Here is a 15,574-nt window from a genome sequence, read left to right on the forward strand (position 1 = left end):
GGTTGTTTAATTTAGAAAATAAAAATAATTCCTTCTCTCCTCCAACCCTCCTAAATTCTCCCAAACAGACCAGTTCAAATTGTGATCAAAATAACATTCTGCCTGTAAATATTGATAGCAGAATTCATCCAAACTTTTCATGAAATAATGGGGATGGGACCAACAATTTAAGTGTTTATTATATCTCAAGCCATACTTTGAAGTTACTTTCTCCTAAGCATTACGTGTATTATTTGTTCTCTTTCAAAGGATTCGTAAACATTCCAAATTACTAGTACTCCTTCCAAAAATCCGTTAAAATTATTAAATCCTTAGCTAAAATTTGGAAGGAAAGAAAAAGAAGCCTTTATTAAATAGTTTGGAACTAGGTATGAGTTTTAATATCGGATCCAGATCCTATAACCAATATTATAAATCGTCAACACTACTGTGATCAATGGAAGCAAAAAAATGAATATGAAAGCAATCAGTTAGTGATTCCCTTTATGAAATTTTATTTCTTCAAGTACAAACATGGTCTCACCACAGGGAAAATAGCAAGAAATAGAGTATAATAATCAGTCTGTAGACATCTCTGGACAAACATTCCAAGGCAACTTTGAATCCATAAAATAGAAAAAACATGAAACAACATCATCCCACGCAAGCAAAGGTTCTTGTCAAAAGTTGAACTGCATCAAATATAACATGGATCAGAAAGCAATTAGGAAGTGCAAGAACAAGATAACACAAAATCCAAGGTGGGCACCAAGCTTACAAAGTGAGACCTCACAGCTTATACCAACTGTTACCACTTGGAAAAAGTTAAAGTTCCATAAAAAAATACTACTTTCTGATCACTAATAGTGCAAAAAGAGGCTATATATCACTCAAGTTTCCCATTCACCAAAAAGTTCCAGCAGGAATCACATTCATAAATATCACCTTCAACCTGCAGAAATACAAGTGACAAACAAATTTCCAGATTCTGCAGTACCCTAAAGTCACCGATTCATTGCCGTATCCTAAAGTCACTGTTTCATTGCAGTATCTTGTGGCAAATTTTTATTCATTTCTTTTGAAAATAAATAGAAAAACAGAGAGAGGGGTGGGGCAAGACTGTTTTACTTCTGCTACCACTCACAGCCTTTACAATTGATGTTTAAGTTGTTTGAAAGCTTCACGAGAATGGAACAATACAATCCTCTTCTTGCATCACAAAACTAATAGTCAACACTCAAAACAACCCTACACGTCCATATCGTGACATATTTTACTGCAATTAATAATACATCTTGAGGAAAGAATTATGAATTCATCAATTGATGTTTAAGTTGTTTGAAAGTTTCAACAAGTAATTGTTTTACTATGCATTTGTAGACTAATTCTATGGTGCATAAGTAAATTGTGATACACAAGTTTGTTTTCCATCACTAGATCAATAAGCCACACCATATCTCACTTGATCCTATGGTGGAAACAAACTTGTGCATTGTACAACACCTAATTTATCTGTACACAATAGAGCTAGCCAAATTTGTATATACAAATGGCACTTTTATTCCTCGACGCCAGCATTGGATCTAATCTGCTTGGAGTACATTGCTCGTAATCAAGCCTAACCATCACTACTTGCATTGCAATAATAAATTTCAAACAACGAAACATTCACAAGGCAAGACTCTCATATACTATTCAGCCACGGCAGGGAATATAATTATATCAACTAAAATTAAGTAATGTCCACCTAAAATATGTTTACAGATACCCAAGGGATAGACATGGTTAACATTACCCCAAAAGCAGTAACTTTACACTGAGGGATCGATCCCCACTGTCCCTAATTTGTATTCCCTTCAAGCTATTTTAGAAATCTGAAGGGAAAAAAGTAACAAGGAAGATTGAAAGCTTGGAGAAAGAGAAATAAATTTCAAATGGAACCATATTCTAGCTTACTCACCGAAAACCAACCAACTGTTTTACAACTACCACAAACTCAACTATATGACACATTTACTACCACTCAACTATGTTTTTTATTTCAACACCCCCCCTGTCTGTCCAGCAAGCTGTAAAGAGTAACTACCACAACCAATTTGAAATGAAAGATGCAAATGCATAAAACAGAAGCTTTTCGGAAAAGTAAAATATAAGTCTGCAATGTCAACATTTAAAACAGTCCCATAAAGAGACAATATTGACGGAAAATCGCAAGTTTCCACAAAATCATTGTGATCAACCAAAGAGTATAGTAACTCTGAAGAAAAGTCCTGAGATACTTGATTCTAGGGTCCAAATAACGGAAATTATTGAGATGTTGATTCGTCTAACACCTTTTCTTCATGCTACCTACCAATGTCATGCTTCCATCACTTATTAATGAACCAATGCATAAGGGAAGAATTGTCATACACTTTAACAGGTCCATCCACATAGCCTTCTTTCAAATGTTTACATATACCACACACACACACAGGGCCCTGATAATGGAGGCCACAATAGACCAATCACAATTTATCAGCCAATATTGCAACAAAGAATCAATATCAGGCGAATCAGCGTTAGACAAGCATGAGAGCATAAGCCATTACCAAGGAACAATGCAACCAAATAATGAACCCATGCCAATTGTTCCCCGTACTGGACACAAACGGTAAAATTAAGACAAAAACATTGACAACTTAATGTTGAACAAGTTCACCTTGACAATTAGGAAAATCATCATTTTGGTTATGATTCCAGGCAGACTTTGATGAACGTAACAATGCTTCATTGAACCACAGAATTCCTAAGTCACAAACCCATAGCTTGACTTTCTCATTGAAACAGAACTTATGGTTATGTGTAGGGGTCGAAAGAATCGTCGACTAGGCAGAAAAGCCACCACAGTTCACAGGCTGGAGTCATTTCTTAGATCACAATAAGTTACAAGTGTACTATCCAACGGCAACTAAACTTTGGTTTCTAAGCCCAACATATAAAAGCATCAAACGCTTCCGTATTCAGGTTTGTCTGGCTCCTTTGGAGCAGGAACCATGAAGTTATTGCTGTGTGCTTTGCCGTCAATGGGGGAAGGCGGAAGGACTGGAAGCAGCAATGGAAGAACTGATGGTTCGGCGGTAAGATCCATAGATAAAGATAAAAAATCCAGGCCCGCAACCATCTCTTCCATCTTTGGAACAGAAAACGCCAAAATTGACGCAAAGCAATGGTTCTGTGGCTTTATAATCACGACCTTGGAAGTGAAGTCCACCGTAATCAACCTTGGCAGAGAACATAGAGTAGACGATTGAACTCTGCTGTATATGCTCTTGAAGCCATTTACCCATACAAAAATGTGGACCAGTCAAGATGGTTCTGCCATCGCAGCAGAAGCCATTGTTGAAGTATCGGGTAGATATTGCTCCAATACTAAACTAGTAATTAGAGGGAGGATATTACTACAATACTAAACTAGTAATCGGAAGGAGGGTGAAGGGAAAAGAAGAACAATGAAGCTCTAAAGTTTGGAGGAAAGGATAAAATCTAAAACAGAATCACAATATCAAAGATGATCCATGAGATGCTAAATCTATTGAATTCATAGAGCTTATCAGCCACAAACCTACAACCTAATTTACAATTACTAACAAAAACTCAATTACCACTCAGTTATATACTTCTCACAATACGTCAAAGTGCTAATTAAGCAAAACCCTAATTGGCGAGGCTATCTAACCGAATATGCACAAATTTATCATTCAATTCCATACAGTAAAGAGCATCAACCATCCAACACCGGCACCTAATTAATCATAAACAGGAAATCAAAAATCAAAAACCTCAATTGCATAAACCTAAAACCTAATTTACAATTACTAACAAATCCAACTACACCACTCAATTCTCAACTATGCACTTTTCACAATATGTCCCAGTGCTAGTTAAGCAAAAACCCTAATTAAGGAGGCCAGCATAACAATATACACAAATTTATCAGTAAATAGCATCAATCGCCTAAATCATGCGCATAATTAATCGTAAATAGGACATCGAAAACGATACAAACAAGAAAACGCACAGTACAATAGAATGAAACGAAATGAAAAAGTCGCTTACACAGAGAGCGGGAGAGAGATACGAATCAAGCATTAGCAGGTTTCGGAATGAGAGGAATAGCGCCCTGTGTGAGAGTTTGTTTATCATTCTGTTTCGCTTTTTCGCGGATCTTTTGCATCTGAAGCATTCTCTCCATGACGAGTTCGTACTCGCACTTCTCGTAAGAGTGACGTTCGTTCTCGCACTTCCATGGGAGATAGAATTCGGATTGTCTGCACTTGTTGAGAGGGATCAGCAAATGCGCACACTGATCTCTGTACGCTAACGGAACCCTAGATTCCACCATTTCCTCTTGTGTAGCTATCATCTTCTTCGATGATCCTTCGACTTCCATTGTTGATTCTCGATTTCGAATTTTCAAACGGAATTGGGGATTCTGATTCTTCTCTTGCTTAGCTGCGAATTGTGATTAATGGAAGCCGTAGGGTATTGTTCTTGTTCTTGCACCTCGCTTCAGTTTAATATTAATAATAATAATTATTATTATTATTATTATTATTATTATTATTATTATTATTATTTTATTATTATTATTATTATTATTATTATTATTATTATTATTAATTTAGTGATTTTAATTTTTAGTCTCTCTATTTAAAAGATATAGAATAATTTATTATTTAATATTTTTTATCTTTTGCAGGCTTCAAGATGATGGTGCAACATGGAAGATTAGACAATGATATCTTGCAATACAAATTTGTATTATTGTTAGAGCATGCTAACATTGATACACTGCAGCAATGAATGGAACATGCTAACAATGCCAACAAGTTTCAGGTGTGGGACGGTTTATAGTTTTGGGATTGATTAAGAAAACAAAATAAATAAGCCATTATAAAATAGGTCAATCTACTGTTTTCGATTTTCGGTTAATCATGGGTCTTTATCTACCAATTCTCTAAGCGACTTCGATCTCTATTCGATTCAATATCGATTGACAAACGCAGTAGATATAAGACATGTTGGTATTCCTATATTCTGAATTAAGCAAACAGATTAATACAATCGTGAATTAAGTAAATACGATTTATAAACGCGATTTAACAACAAAGCGACGTAAACGACGATTAACAGTTAGGAATACAATCATACGAATATAATCAAAACTATTCCCCAAAATACAGATTAAGCAAATGAATTTTCATAGAATAGAATTGAAAGAGAAACGAAATTTAATTGACAGAAGAAAAACCTCAAAGTGTTAGAAACTCGAGTGTCAAAAAAACTACAGTACCGATCCCTTTTAACCAAATAAGGATTGCACTTATAATTCAAATTGGGTCGGAAAACATAATCTCAACCCAAAAATGACTCAAAACAAATTATTTTCTAAAGTACGAAACTTCAACGAATTATGTGAGACTCTTGCACTCCGAATTAGCTTTTGACTTCAACATGAAGTTGTAGCTCTTTCTCTTAACTTCCCAACGCGTAAAACAGCATCATGTAGCTCCAATTATGATCTAAACAATGAACATGTATTAAATAACCGCTAAAATTGAAAACAACAAACGAAAATAGATTAAAGGCAAATATGAACTTAAATCTAAAAACATAATAAAATGGTAAAATAAGCAAAACAAACTAGGGAAATGCCTAAATACAATTATAGAAGAATGTGTATCAAAATGCACTGATTAAATTCTCCCACACTTGAACTTTTGCACTCTAAGCAAAATTACAATTTCAAAACAAAAGGAAAAAAATAGAGCATGCATTTCCAAAAGTTTTCAAGATACAAGGTACAAGCAGAATTCTAAGTCTAAGCTTCTAAGCTTCAAGAATATGGTCTTAGTGAACAACTTTTTGTGACATTTAAAGCAGATAGAAAAATAGATTACCAAAAAGTACATCAAAAGCAGTAAGATCCTCTCAGAATAAAATTCACTCAACTCTTAAGTGTTTATGTTAACTGCTTACACTCAATACACAACATGAAAGTTAGTACTACCATAAGCTTGAAAAGACTCTAACATCTACAATTGAAATACACGTACACAAAGATCAAAAGGACTTTTATTTGGTTGTAACGTGGCCAAGGTACGAGTGAGATAAATCATAATGGGGTACTAGGCTAAAATTTAAAGAGACAAAAAGAAATTGTGGAAGTTGAATTTACAAAAGATTTCATTCACTTCAACAACTCTATAGCAACTGTTTTCTCTTATCTTTTTTTTCTTTTTTTTTCTTTTTTTTTCTTTTTCAGAAGGAATATATATTGACATGTATTGACATTCTTCTATTTTTTTTCATTCATTTTTTTTCTTTTCTATTTTTCTTTTCTTTTTCTGCCAACTACTGAAATATTACAAATATAATTATTCAACCCGACACAACTTCAAACAAGACTCTTTCAACTCTTTGAATAGAGTGATAATATTGTTTTTCACTTCTTGACTTTTAATGAATTTTAAACAAAAGAAAGAGTTAATATACTCAAGGGGTTTTAAACCAGGGATAATATACCCACACAAAAAACAAAGCTAACCCAATCTGAAACAATCTAGAGCTAGACCGCCAACCTCAACAAGAACAGAGCAAGAGACTGCATGCTACAACCACACCACAACATTCCTCAAGATATGAACCGCTATTGATAAATGCACATGATTCTTAAGCCAATCCAAGAGCAAGATTGAGTTCTCATATGACCTGCACAAAGACCAATTCCAGGCTAGAGAAATGCTCTTCTCCCCCACTTTCTTCGTATTTGTTTGATTGTTTGAATACCAGTGAACAACTTTTTGTTACATTGTTACAGGAATTAAGTATTAGTAAATTAGTTATTTTGATTTTAGTTAGTTTCAAATTTTCATATTTCATTATATCATTAGAATTATATTTTATTTTTTCTATTTCTATGCAATGATCGGTAGAGTTTGTTAACAACTCGCCTGTATATAATATTACATGTGAATGGAATAAATATTTCCTTTTTCTATAAATTATCTTTCAATACTATACTCTCTCTATTATATTGGATTTTATTCTAAATCATTAAAATCCCTAGTCTCGAGACTTGAATTTCATAGGATTCGTCCCTATAATCCATTTTCCTGTCTCAGTATCTGAGCAAAATACCATTGTTATTGTCTGCTGTATATATGAGAGAAGGCTATGATTTCTGTTCTTATGGTCACTTTTCCTCTAACTATACCATGTTTGTTTTCACTTTCCACACTCGATCCTTTTTAACCCATACCTGGTCCTCGTTCATAATCAGAAATACTGTTAATGGAGGGAGAAAAACACTTTCTATCTGGATGCCAGCATGACTACAGGTATAAAAATCAAATTATACTGGATGGAAAATTTGAGAATCAACAACAGTCCTGAAAATCAATTTATATAAAGAAAACTTCAGCCTTATTTGACAATAATTTTTAAAACAACAATGATTCATAATCATAAATGTATTTGTGTACATTTGCACTTCAAGAATGTCCAACTTATCAGGCAATATATTCCGCTCTTATCTGCAATGCTCTTGTCCTTGTAGCGGTGTGTAAATAACTGAGTATGATGCCATTTTTGTGCAATAAAGAAAAGTTACAGAAAGGTGTAGTAGACGTGTTCTAAGGAAGTATGCCTGCACCGCACAGAGCACAGAAGTTGCTTACTAAAACATGTTTTAGTTATAAAGTTAATATAAATATCTGAGGAGAAAAAAGAAATTGAAACTGACCTTCTAGATTGGATCCAACTCATATAGTAATACTTAGAAGTTTTCCTCTCGCTTACACCATTCATGTCAACATTTCATCGTTAATACTGTCGTCAAAATGTAGTATTTCAGAAATCCATGCTCTGGTCTACTTGGTAGAAGGGTTCAATGCATGCGAATTTAGATATTGATCTGAAAGGAATTAATTATATGCCTCAAATATATGGATAAATCAGACTAGTTAGCCTCCCAAATGTAGGAAAAAACATTTCAATATTGTATACAATACATTTGACTTCACAAGTTATAAAATGACATCACCCTCAGCAAGACATAAGAGTTTCAATTATGCATTCTTGTAAAGCTGGATATTTATTCGAAGCTTACAAATAACATCTAGATATTTCAATGGAGCCGAGTTTCCTAATGGGTATTCCCTAGAGCATGCACATTGCGGCATATGCTTACTGAAATTTTACAAAAACGATCAAGCAACCAACTCAATATTATAATGAATTATGCTGGCAATACACTCTTTTATTGGTTGAAATTTGAGTTTCGCTAAATTTATTGGGACCTAAATGATTTAGTCGAATTCATTTCGATTTCAACCAATAGAAAAGAGTGTGTTGCTAGCACTCTTATAATAATATATGTATAGTTCCGCTTCATCTTGATAAATTTTGTCATAGAAATTAACATGTATTACAGATCTTGCACCATAAATTTAAAAAAAAAAAGGACTGTGAAATACAATTGGAAGAGTCGTTCGTCCCGTTGTCCTTCTAAAATAGAATTGGTAGAGTTCACAAGGTAAATAATTTCAAGTGGGACTATAGGATTAAGATAACAGTTATGAAATACTTGTGTTATATCATACCTTGTGAAGTCTGGCGTTGGTATAGTCTTCACTCCCATGTATAAAAATTAGTTGCTTTTGCAGTAAAGAGATAACCATATTTATCTTTTTGTACAACAAGTGAAGGCAACTTGAACTACATGATACATGTGAGGTCTAGCAGGAGAGCATGGAGCAGATCACAAGTTGGAGCTAAGTATAATGTAGGATTAGACGAACATCAAAGATCATAACCCGATAGACACATTTGCTCAACTCCTTTCACAATTTGGCGCAGAGCTTGTAAAGAATCAATTCTACAATAGCATTGAACATTTCGAAACTATGAACATGGGATTTCATCCAAATCAACATATCCTACATACGGAAATTTCAATGATATTTCATACTGCAGTATCAGCATGAGGCATAAGTATGTGCATCTTGCCGTTTGAAAGCATTAATATGTAATTTCCGGATATCTGGCAATAGAACACACTTGTCATTGTAACAGAATCATTATGAGTTCCATAGAAACCAACCAATGACAAGGATCGTGAGATTCCTATATCTTGTTCTGTGATTCTGTAAACCAACTGGATGTAAGCAACAAAATCCAACTACTCATAAAGAGAATGAGGGAGAAAGTGATTGTCGTGGCAGGACTATGGAGCGCACAATGACTTGACAACCTTAGCAAAGGAACAATATGAATAACTTAGGAAACTGTCTCGGGTTAAACTGCAAACAGGCATTAGCAACTGAGAAACTTGTAAGATCATGAATGTGTGGGAAAAGCACCAGTAGTAACAAAGTGCATTTGTAATAATTGTATCCCAATTCTTCCCCTTTGAACTCTATGCTGCCAAGTATTATTTATGTTAGGTGCCACTATCTCCATCATAAATAATGTAATTCCTTAGTTAACCCATTTGGATAGAATTTCATGTTTGTGGCTAAGGTTGTTAGCCTGACAACATACTTTATAAGAACTCGTCCAATTCACATATTGCTAACCTCAACTGAGCTGTGAGCAGGTAGTTTTCGCAATCCAACCTCATTTACCATATCTCTAACCATTTCTGCATCTCTCCACCTTCCTACAGCAGCATAAAGTTTTGCTAACAGAACATAATTTCCAGTGTTTTCAGGTTCAAGCTCAAAAGTCCACCTAGCAGCTATCTCTCCCAGTTCAACATTTTCATGTATCACACAAGCACCAAGTAGTGCACCCCATATAGCATGGTTGTGTGTTATAGGCATTGTTATAATAAGATTGTAAGCATCATTCAATCGACCAGCACGGCCAAGAAGATCAACAATGCATGTATAATGATCAACACGAGGAATAACTTGGTATTTTTTAAGCATAAGATTGAACAGAGACAAACCCTCATCAACCAAACCTGCATGGCTGCAAGCATGTAGAACAGACGTGAAAGTCACTTCATTTGGTTTCTCTCCAGATTGGACCATTTGATAGAAAAGCGAGACAGCCATTTCACCGTGCCCGTGCTTTCCATAAGCAGCAATTATTGCACTCCAAATAATAATATCCTTGTCTTTGGGATGAATTATATCAAAAACTTGGTGAGCATATCCTAAACATCCGCACTTTGAGTATATATCAACTAGCATACTAGCTACTTCAAGTTTGCAAAGAAATCCCAATCTTATAAGGTAACAATGTATGTTAATTGCCTGTTTGAGATCAGCAAGAATAGCATATGCAGGAAGAAGACTATTTAAGGTTGGACTGTCAGGCCGTACATTTTCCGCCAACATTTGTTTAAAGAGTTGTACTGCGTTTCTAGCAAGCTTGTTATGTACGAACCCAGATAGTACTGCATTCCACGGGGCAGTTCTTTTCTTAGAGGTTTTCATAAACACTTTATAACTGAGGCTACTATCATTGCATTTGGCATACATATCAATTAAGGCAGTTTCCACAACAACCTCAGACTCAAGATTTTGCCTTATCGCCCATGCATGTAGGCATTTCCCATGTTTCAAAGAAACCAAATCACCACAAGCCGATAGCAGAGAAGTTACACTAACCAAATTCGGTTTCACTCCTTCCGACTGCATCATTCGACACAACATTAGAGCATTTTTCGCATCACCGTTCACAACATATCCATTAATCAAAGTCGTCCAAGTCACCACATCCTTCTCATTCATCCCATTCAACAACAGCCGCGCTTCCTTCATCTGACCACACTTAACATACATATCCAACAACGCATTCCTAACAACCACATTCCCCCAAAACCCTTTCTCAAGAGCCAACGCATGAACCTCTCTCCCAACCTCCACATTCTTCAAAACTCCACAAGCCGGCAAAACCGAAACCAAACTTGCACAATCAGGCTCTACACCCTCATCCATCATTCTACTATAAACCCTCAACGCCTCCTCTGCGCAGTCATTTCGAAAGTATCCATTAATCAAACTATTCCAAGAAACCACGGTTGGTTTAAGCATCAAATCAAAAACCAACTTCGCAGCATCTTTCTCTCCAGCAACCATATACATTGCCAACAAAGAGTTTTGAACAAATGCATCCCTATCAAAACCAAACTTGAGAGTCTGCCCATGAACTCCAACCCCCATATCAAAAAACAACAACTCACTACAAGCCTTGATAACAATCGGGTATGTGAAGTTATCCGGCAACGACCAACCCGAATGAATCATTTCAACAAACATGTTGAGAGCATCATTGGGACGACCCATTTGAACATACATCCTCATCATGGTGTTCCAGGAGAACAAACTTGGTTTGGGCAATTTGTCGAACAGTTGGGAGGCGTAGGAAACATGGTGGCACTGCGCGTAGGTTGTGGCGAGGTTGGAGCAGAGCTGGGACGAAGAGAGTAAGCCAGAAGTGATGATTAAAGCGTGCAGTTTTTTGGTTTCGGAGAGAGAATTCGATGCTGAATATTTTCGTAAGAGGGATTCAAATTGTCCTGCTGCAATGGTGAAAAATCTATTCCGTTTGTTCATAGCTGCATTAATTCATTCATTCATCAGCTGCAATCAACACGAAGTCCTCTATTTATATAGCGTTCGGAGCACCCAAAATATTTTTATTCAAAAAGAATATTTAAACGCCAAAATTGAATGTAAAAAAAAATTCATACCATTAAAAAATTATTTCTTAACAATGTTTATTAATCTTTACCTACTTTTCTATATTCTTGTATTATCACATAAAACAACAAATTCATAAACTATTTTTATTATCATTTTATTCACACTGCCTTTTTATTTTATATTTATTTCATGATATGGAAAAATATAAATTTATAATAAATTTGAGTTAGGACAACTAAATTGTAAAAGTTCACAATAAGCATGTTCAAAATAAGTTTTTTTATTTTTTTTATTTTTAACTATTCAATAACAGTTTTTAACCGACTCAATATTTTTTTTTTCTTCAATCTATTTACAACGATTTAAAACCGTCATAAAATAATCACTGAAAATTAATGGCGATTTAAACCGATGCTAATTGATAAAAATTAGGAAAAAAAATAGTAAATTACAATCGTTTACGCGAGAGATCTATTAAGATCTCTCAAAGGAGACGACACCCTTTAAAATACTATGTTGTGCTGGATATAAAAAATTATGGTTTAACTTTTATAAACAAATCCCAAAGTTTATAATATAAAATTTGAAGTATATGTTATAAGGCGCATCCTATCTTAATAAGATTAGAATTATCTTTTTTTTTTTCAATTTCAACCATTTATCGGCAGGTGTAAACTGTCGCAAAATTTCAATGTTTATTTTATATAGGGTTAAAAACCGCCGTTAAAATTGAAACTGCCGCTAAATAATTGGAAAAAAGAACTTTAAAAAATAGTGAAATTTTGTGTCTATTGAAGTCTCCCACCGAATACAATGATTTGTTATAAATAAAATAGCAAAATTTTGGAGATTTTATCCGATCACCTCCACGGTTTGACCTGTCACCTCCACATTAAGAATGTTTTTATCATAATATTCTTTGTATTTTTTATGTTTTTAAAAAATAATGTATTTTTTGAATTTTGGAAAATTAGTGAATTTTTATCTAATTTTTTGGAGAATTTCATGAGTTTTTAGTGGATTTTTCAAAAATCTATTAATTTTTAATCTGATTTTTCAAAAAAAAAACTATGAGTTTTTATCGAATTTTTTAAAAAAATTATAAATTTTTACCAAATCTTTCAAAAAGTCTGAATTTTTATCGGATTTTAAAAAAAATCTATGAATATTTAGAGGATTTTTCAAAAAAAAACATGAGTTTTTATCGGTTTTTTCAAATATACTATCGAATTTTTAAAAAATTTATGAGTTCTTATCGAATTTTTCGAAAAATTGGATAGTGCTAATTTTTTTTTTCTATAAAAAATGGACTAATGAATTTTTCAAAAATTATAAAACATATTGGATTTATCAAAAAAAATTGAAGCGTTAAATTCATTTTTTTAAAAATCGATAAAAATGCATACCAGATTTTTAAAATACACTACTAGAGTTTTTAATTCATATCGGATTTTTCAATCGAACTACTGAATTTTTTGTTCACTTTTTTTTAGTTAAATTTTGACAAACATTTTTTGTTAGCAAAATTTTATGTTTTGGATCTTGATATCATGATTTTCACAGTGTTTTAGATTCTATAAATAAAACCGTAAAAGCGTACCCGGATCCATGACGTCGATTCTTGTCTGATTTATTGATCCTTGTTTGCAATTGTTTTCTCCTCTCTTCCTTCTTCCTTATTTGTATCTTTGATGATGAAGATACTTTTGTGTAATTGTGAGAAAATGAGAAGGAATGAGAAAAGTTGGTGTTGGTTGCCTAAATGTGTCCTTTTATAGACACTTTATTCCAACAGTCATATTCCACCCCAAGAGTCATGTCCCAATAGTCATGAAGAGAGAGAAGAGGAATTTGTATTTTGAATTTCAAAATAAAACCCCATTGACTTAATTATCCATCTACCAAAATAATCATCACATTTAGGTGTCTTTTATTTAAACCAAATATTGTTTGCATGAGTCACACCTAATTAATAATAAATTAATCCAACAGTCTCCCACTTGACTCATGTGACATCTTGATGTTTCAATCTTATACCACAATTGTGCACCATTCATTCAAAGCACCAAGTTATTATCTTTAATGAATTGAAATGATCGGATCATGGCGGTCACAAATTATTCATCAACTTGATTCCTTCCATGTATCACGAATCAATTCAATTCAAATAACTTTAGGGGATACAATAATGTGTCTCTCATGTCTTTTCAAAGACACCTAGTCATCACATATTACAATAACATGTATAATATAATATGGATGTCAAAACTCAACAGAAACATAACTTTAATTGAATTCACAATTGTCATACAATACGAACATTAAACTATACTTGTATATATACCAAAAATAATACAATGTTAACAAGGACTTTTACATAATGCCCATCCTTTCTACATGACCAATAAATGTTTTGGGCGGTAAACCTTTAGTTAACGGATCCGCTATCATTAAATCTGTTCCAATATGTTCAAATGACACCTTTTGTTTCTGCACTTCTTCTTTCACTGATAAGTATTTCAATTCCATGTGTTTAGCACCTTTGGAATATTTATCATTCTTAGAGAAGAACACAGCTGCAGAATTATCACAATAAATCCTTAGCGGCCTAGCTATACTGTCGACAATACCAAGCCTTAAGGTGAAGTTCCGCAACCATAATGATTGAATTGTGGCCTCAAAGCATGCCACGAATTCTGCCTCCATAGTAGAAGTAGCAATGATGGACTGTTTTCCACTCTTCCATGATATTGCTCCTCCAGCCAGAAGAAAAACATATCCAAATGTGGATTTTCTTGAGTCCACACATCCTGCAAAGTCTGAATCTGAGTAGCCAACCACTTCAAGGTGATCTGACCTTCTATATGTGAGCATGTAATCTTTGGTTCCTTGTAAGTACCTAAGAACTTTCTTTGCAGCTTTCCAGTGATCCATTCCAGGATTACTTTGATATCAACCTAACATACCAACAACAAAACTAATATCCGGGCGGGTACATGTTTGGGCATACATCAAGCTCCCAACCACTGATGCATAGGGAATAGACTCCATTTCTTTTTGCTCTAATTCATTTTTGGGACATTGCATTTGACTAAACTTGTCCCCTTTCTGAATAGGAACTGTCCCTCCAGAGCATTTGTCCATTCTGAATCTCTCTAAAATTTTATTTATATAGCCTTTCTGAGACATTCCCAATAGTCCTTGTGATCTATTACGGAATATTTCTATTCCTATCACATATGATGCCTCACCCATATCCTTCATTTCAAATTTATTGGAGAGAAACTTCTTTACATCATGTAACAAAGCAAAATCATTGGCAGCAAGTAAAATATCATCAACATATAAGACTAAAATTATGAATTTGCTCCCACTGACCTTCATATAGATACACCGATCTACAGTGTTCTCTACAAAACCATATGACAAAATAGTATTGTTAAATTTAAGATACCATTGTCTAGAAGCCTGCTTTAATCCATATATTGACTTCTTTAATTTACACACTAAAATTTCTTTTCCTGCAGTAACAAAACCTTCAGGTTGAGCCATATACACTTCTTCCTCTAAGTCACCATTTAGAAAGGCGGTTTTTACATCCATTTGGTGAAGCTCTAAGTCATAATGAGCCACCAAAGCCAAAACAATTCTCAAAGAGTCTTTCTTTAAAATAGGAGAAGGTTTCTTTGTAGTCAACACCATCCTTTTGAGTGAAACCTTTGGCGACAAGTCTAGCTTTATATCTTTCAATATTACCTTTCGAGTCTCGTTTGGTCTTAAAGACCCATTTGCAACTGACTCGTTTTGAACCTTTAGGTAACTCAACTAGATCCCATACATTATTGTCACTCATTGATTTTAACTCTTCTTTCATAGCATTGAACCAATTTTTAGAA

The 15,574-nt window shown here is 34.1% G+C and overlaps 2 protein-coding genes across 4 annotated transcripts; both read right to left on the minus strand.

Moving 5' to 3' along the window:
• Positions 1 to 457: 457 nt before the first annotated feature.
• LOC127097713 (NADH dehydrogenase [ubiquinone] 1 beta subcomplex subunit 7) lies at positions 458 to 4,528 on the minus strand. The gene is made up of 2 exons (XM_051036207.1): positions 4,078 to 4,528; positions 458 to 671 (listed from the first exon to the last, which is right to left on the minus strand). Exon 1 carries the CDS (start codon positions 4,409 to 4,411, stop codon positions 4,103 to 4,105), a length of 309 nt encoding a protein of 102 aa, XP_050892164.1. The 5' UTR covers positions 4,412 to 4,528; the 3' UTR covers positions 458 to 671; positions 4,078 to 4,102.
• A 2,430-nt stretch (positions 4,529 to 6,958) lies between these two features.
• On the minus strand, positions 6,959 to 11,688 carry LOC127097714 (pentatricopeptide repeat-containing protein At5g39350). 3 transcript variants are annotated; one of them, XM_051036210.1, is made up of 4 exons: positions 8,625 to 11,688; positions 7,766 to 7,851; positions 7,506 to 7,669; positions 6,959 to 7,412 (listed from the first exon to the last, which is right to left on the minus strand). In XM_051036210.1, the coding sequence occupies exon 1, from the start codon at positions 11,586 to 11,588 to the stop codon at positions 9,585 to 9,587; it is 2,004 nt and encodes a 667-aa protein (XP_050892167.1). In that variant the 5' UTR covers positions 11,589 to 11,688; the 3' UTR covers positions 6,959 to 7,412; positions 7,506 to 7,669; positions 7,766 to 7,851; positions 8,625 to 9,584. The 3 variants fall into 3 exon arrangements, with proteins under 3 accessions (XP_050892167.1, XP_050892166.1, XP_050892165.1); XM_051036209.1 differs by having other exon boundaries at positions 7,766 to 7,892; XM_051036208.1 differs by having other exon boundaries at positions 7,766 to 7,936.
• Between the last annotated feature and the right edge of the window lie 3,886 nt (positions 11,689 to 15,574).

The sequence above is a fragment of the Lathyrus oleraceus genome, chromosome 6 (genome assembly GCF_024323335.1).
Source record: "Lathyrus oleraceus cultivar Zhongwan6 chromosome 6, CAAS_Psat_ZW6_1.0, whole genome shotgun sequence".
NCBI classification, from domain to species: Eukaryota; Viridiplantae; Streptophyta; class Magnoliopsida; order Fabales; family Fabaceae; genus Lathyrus; species Lathyrus oleraceus.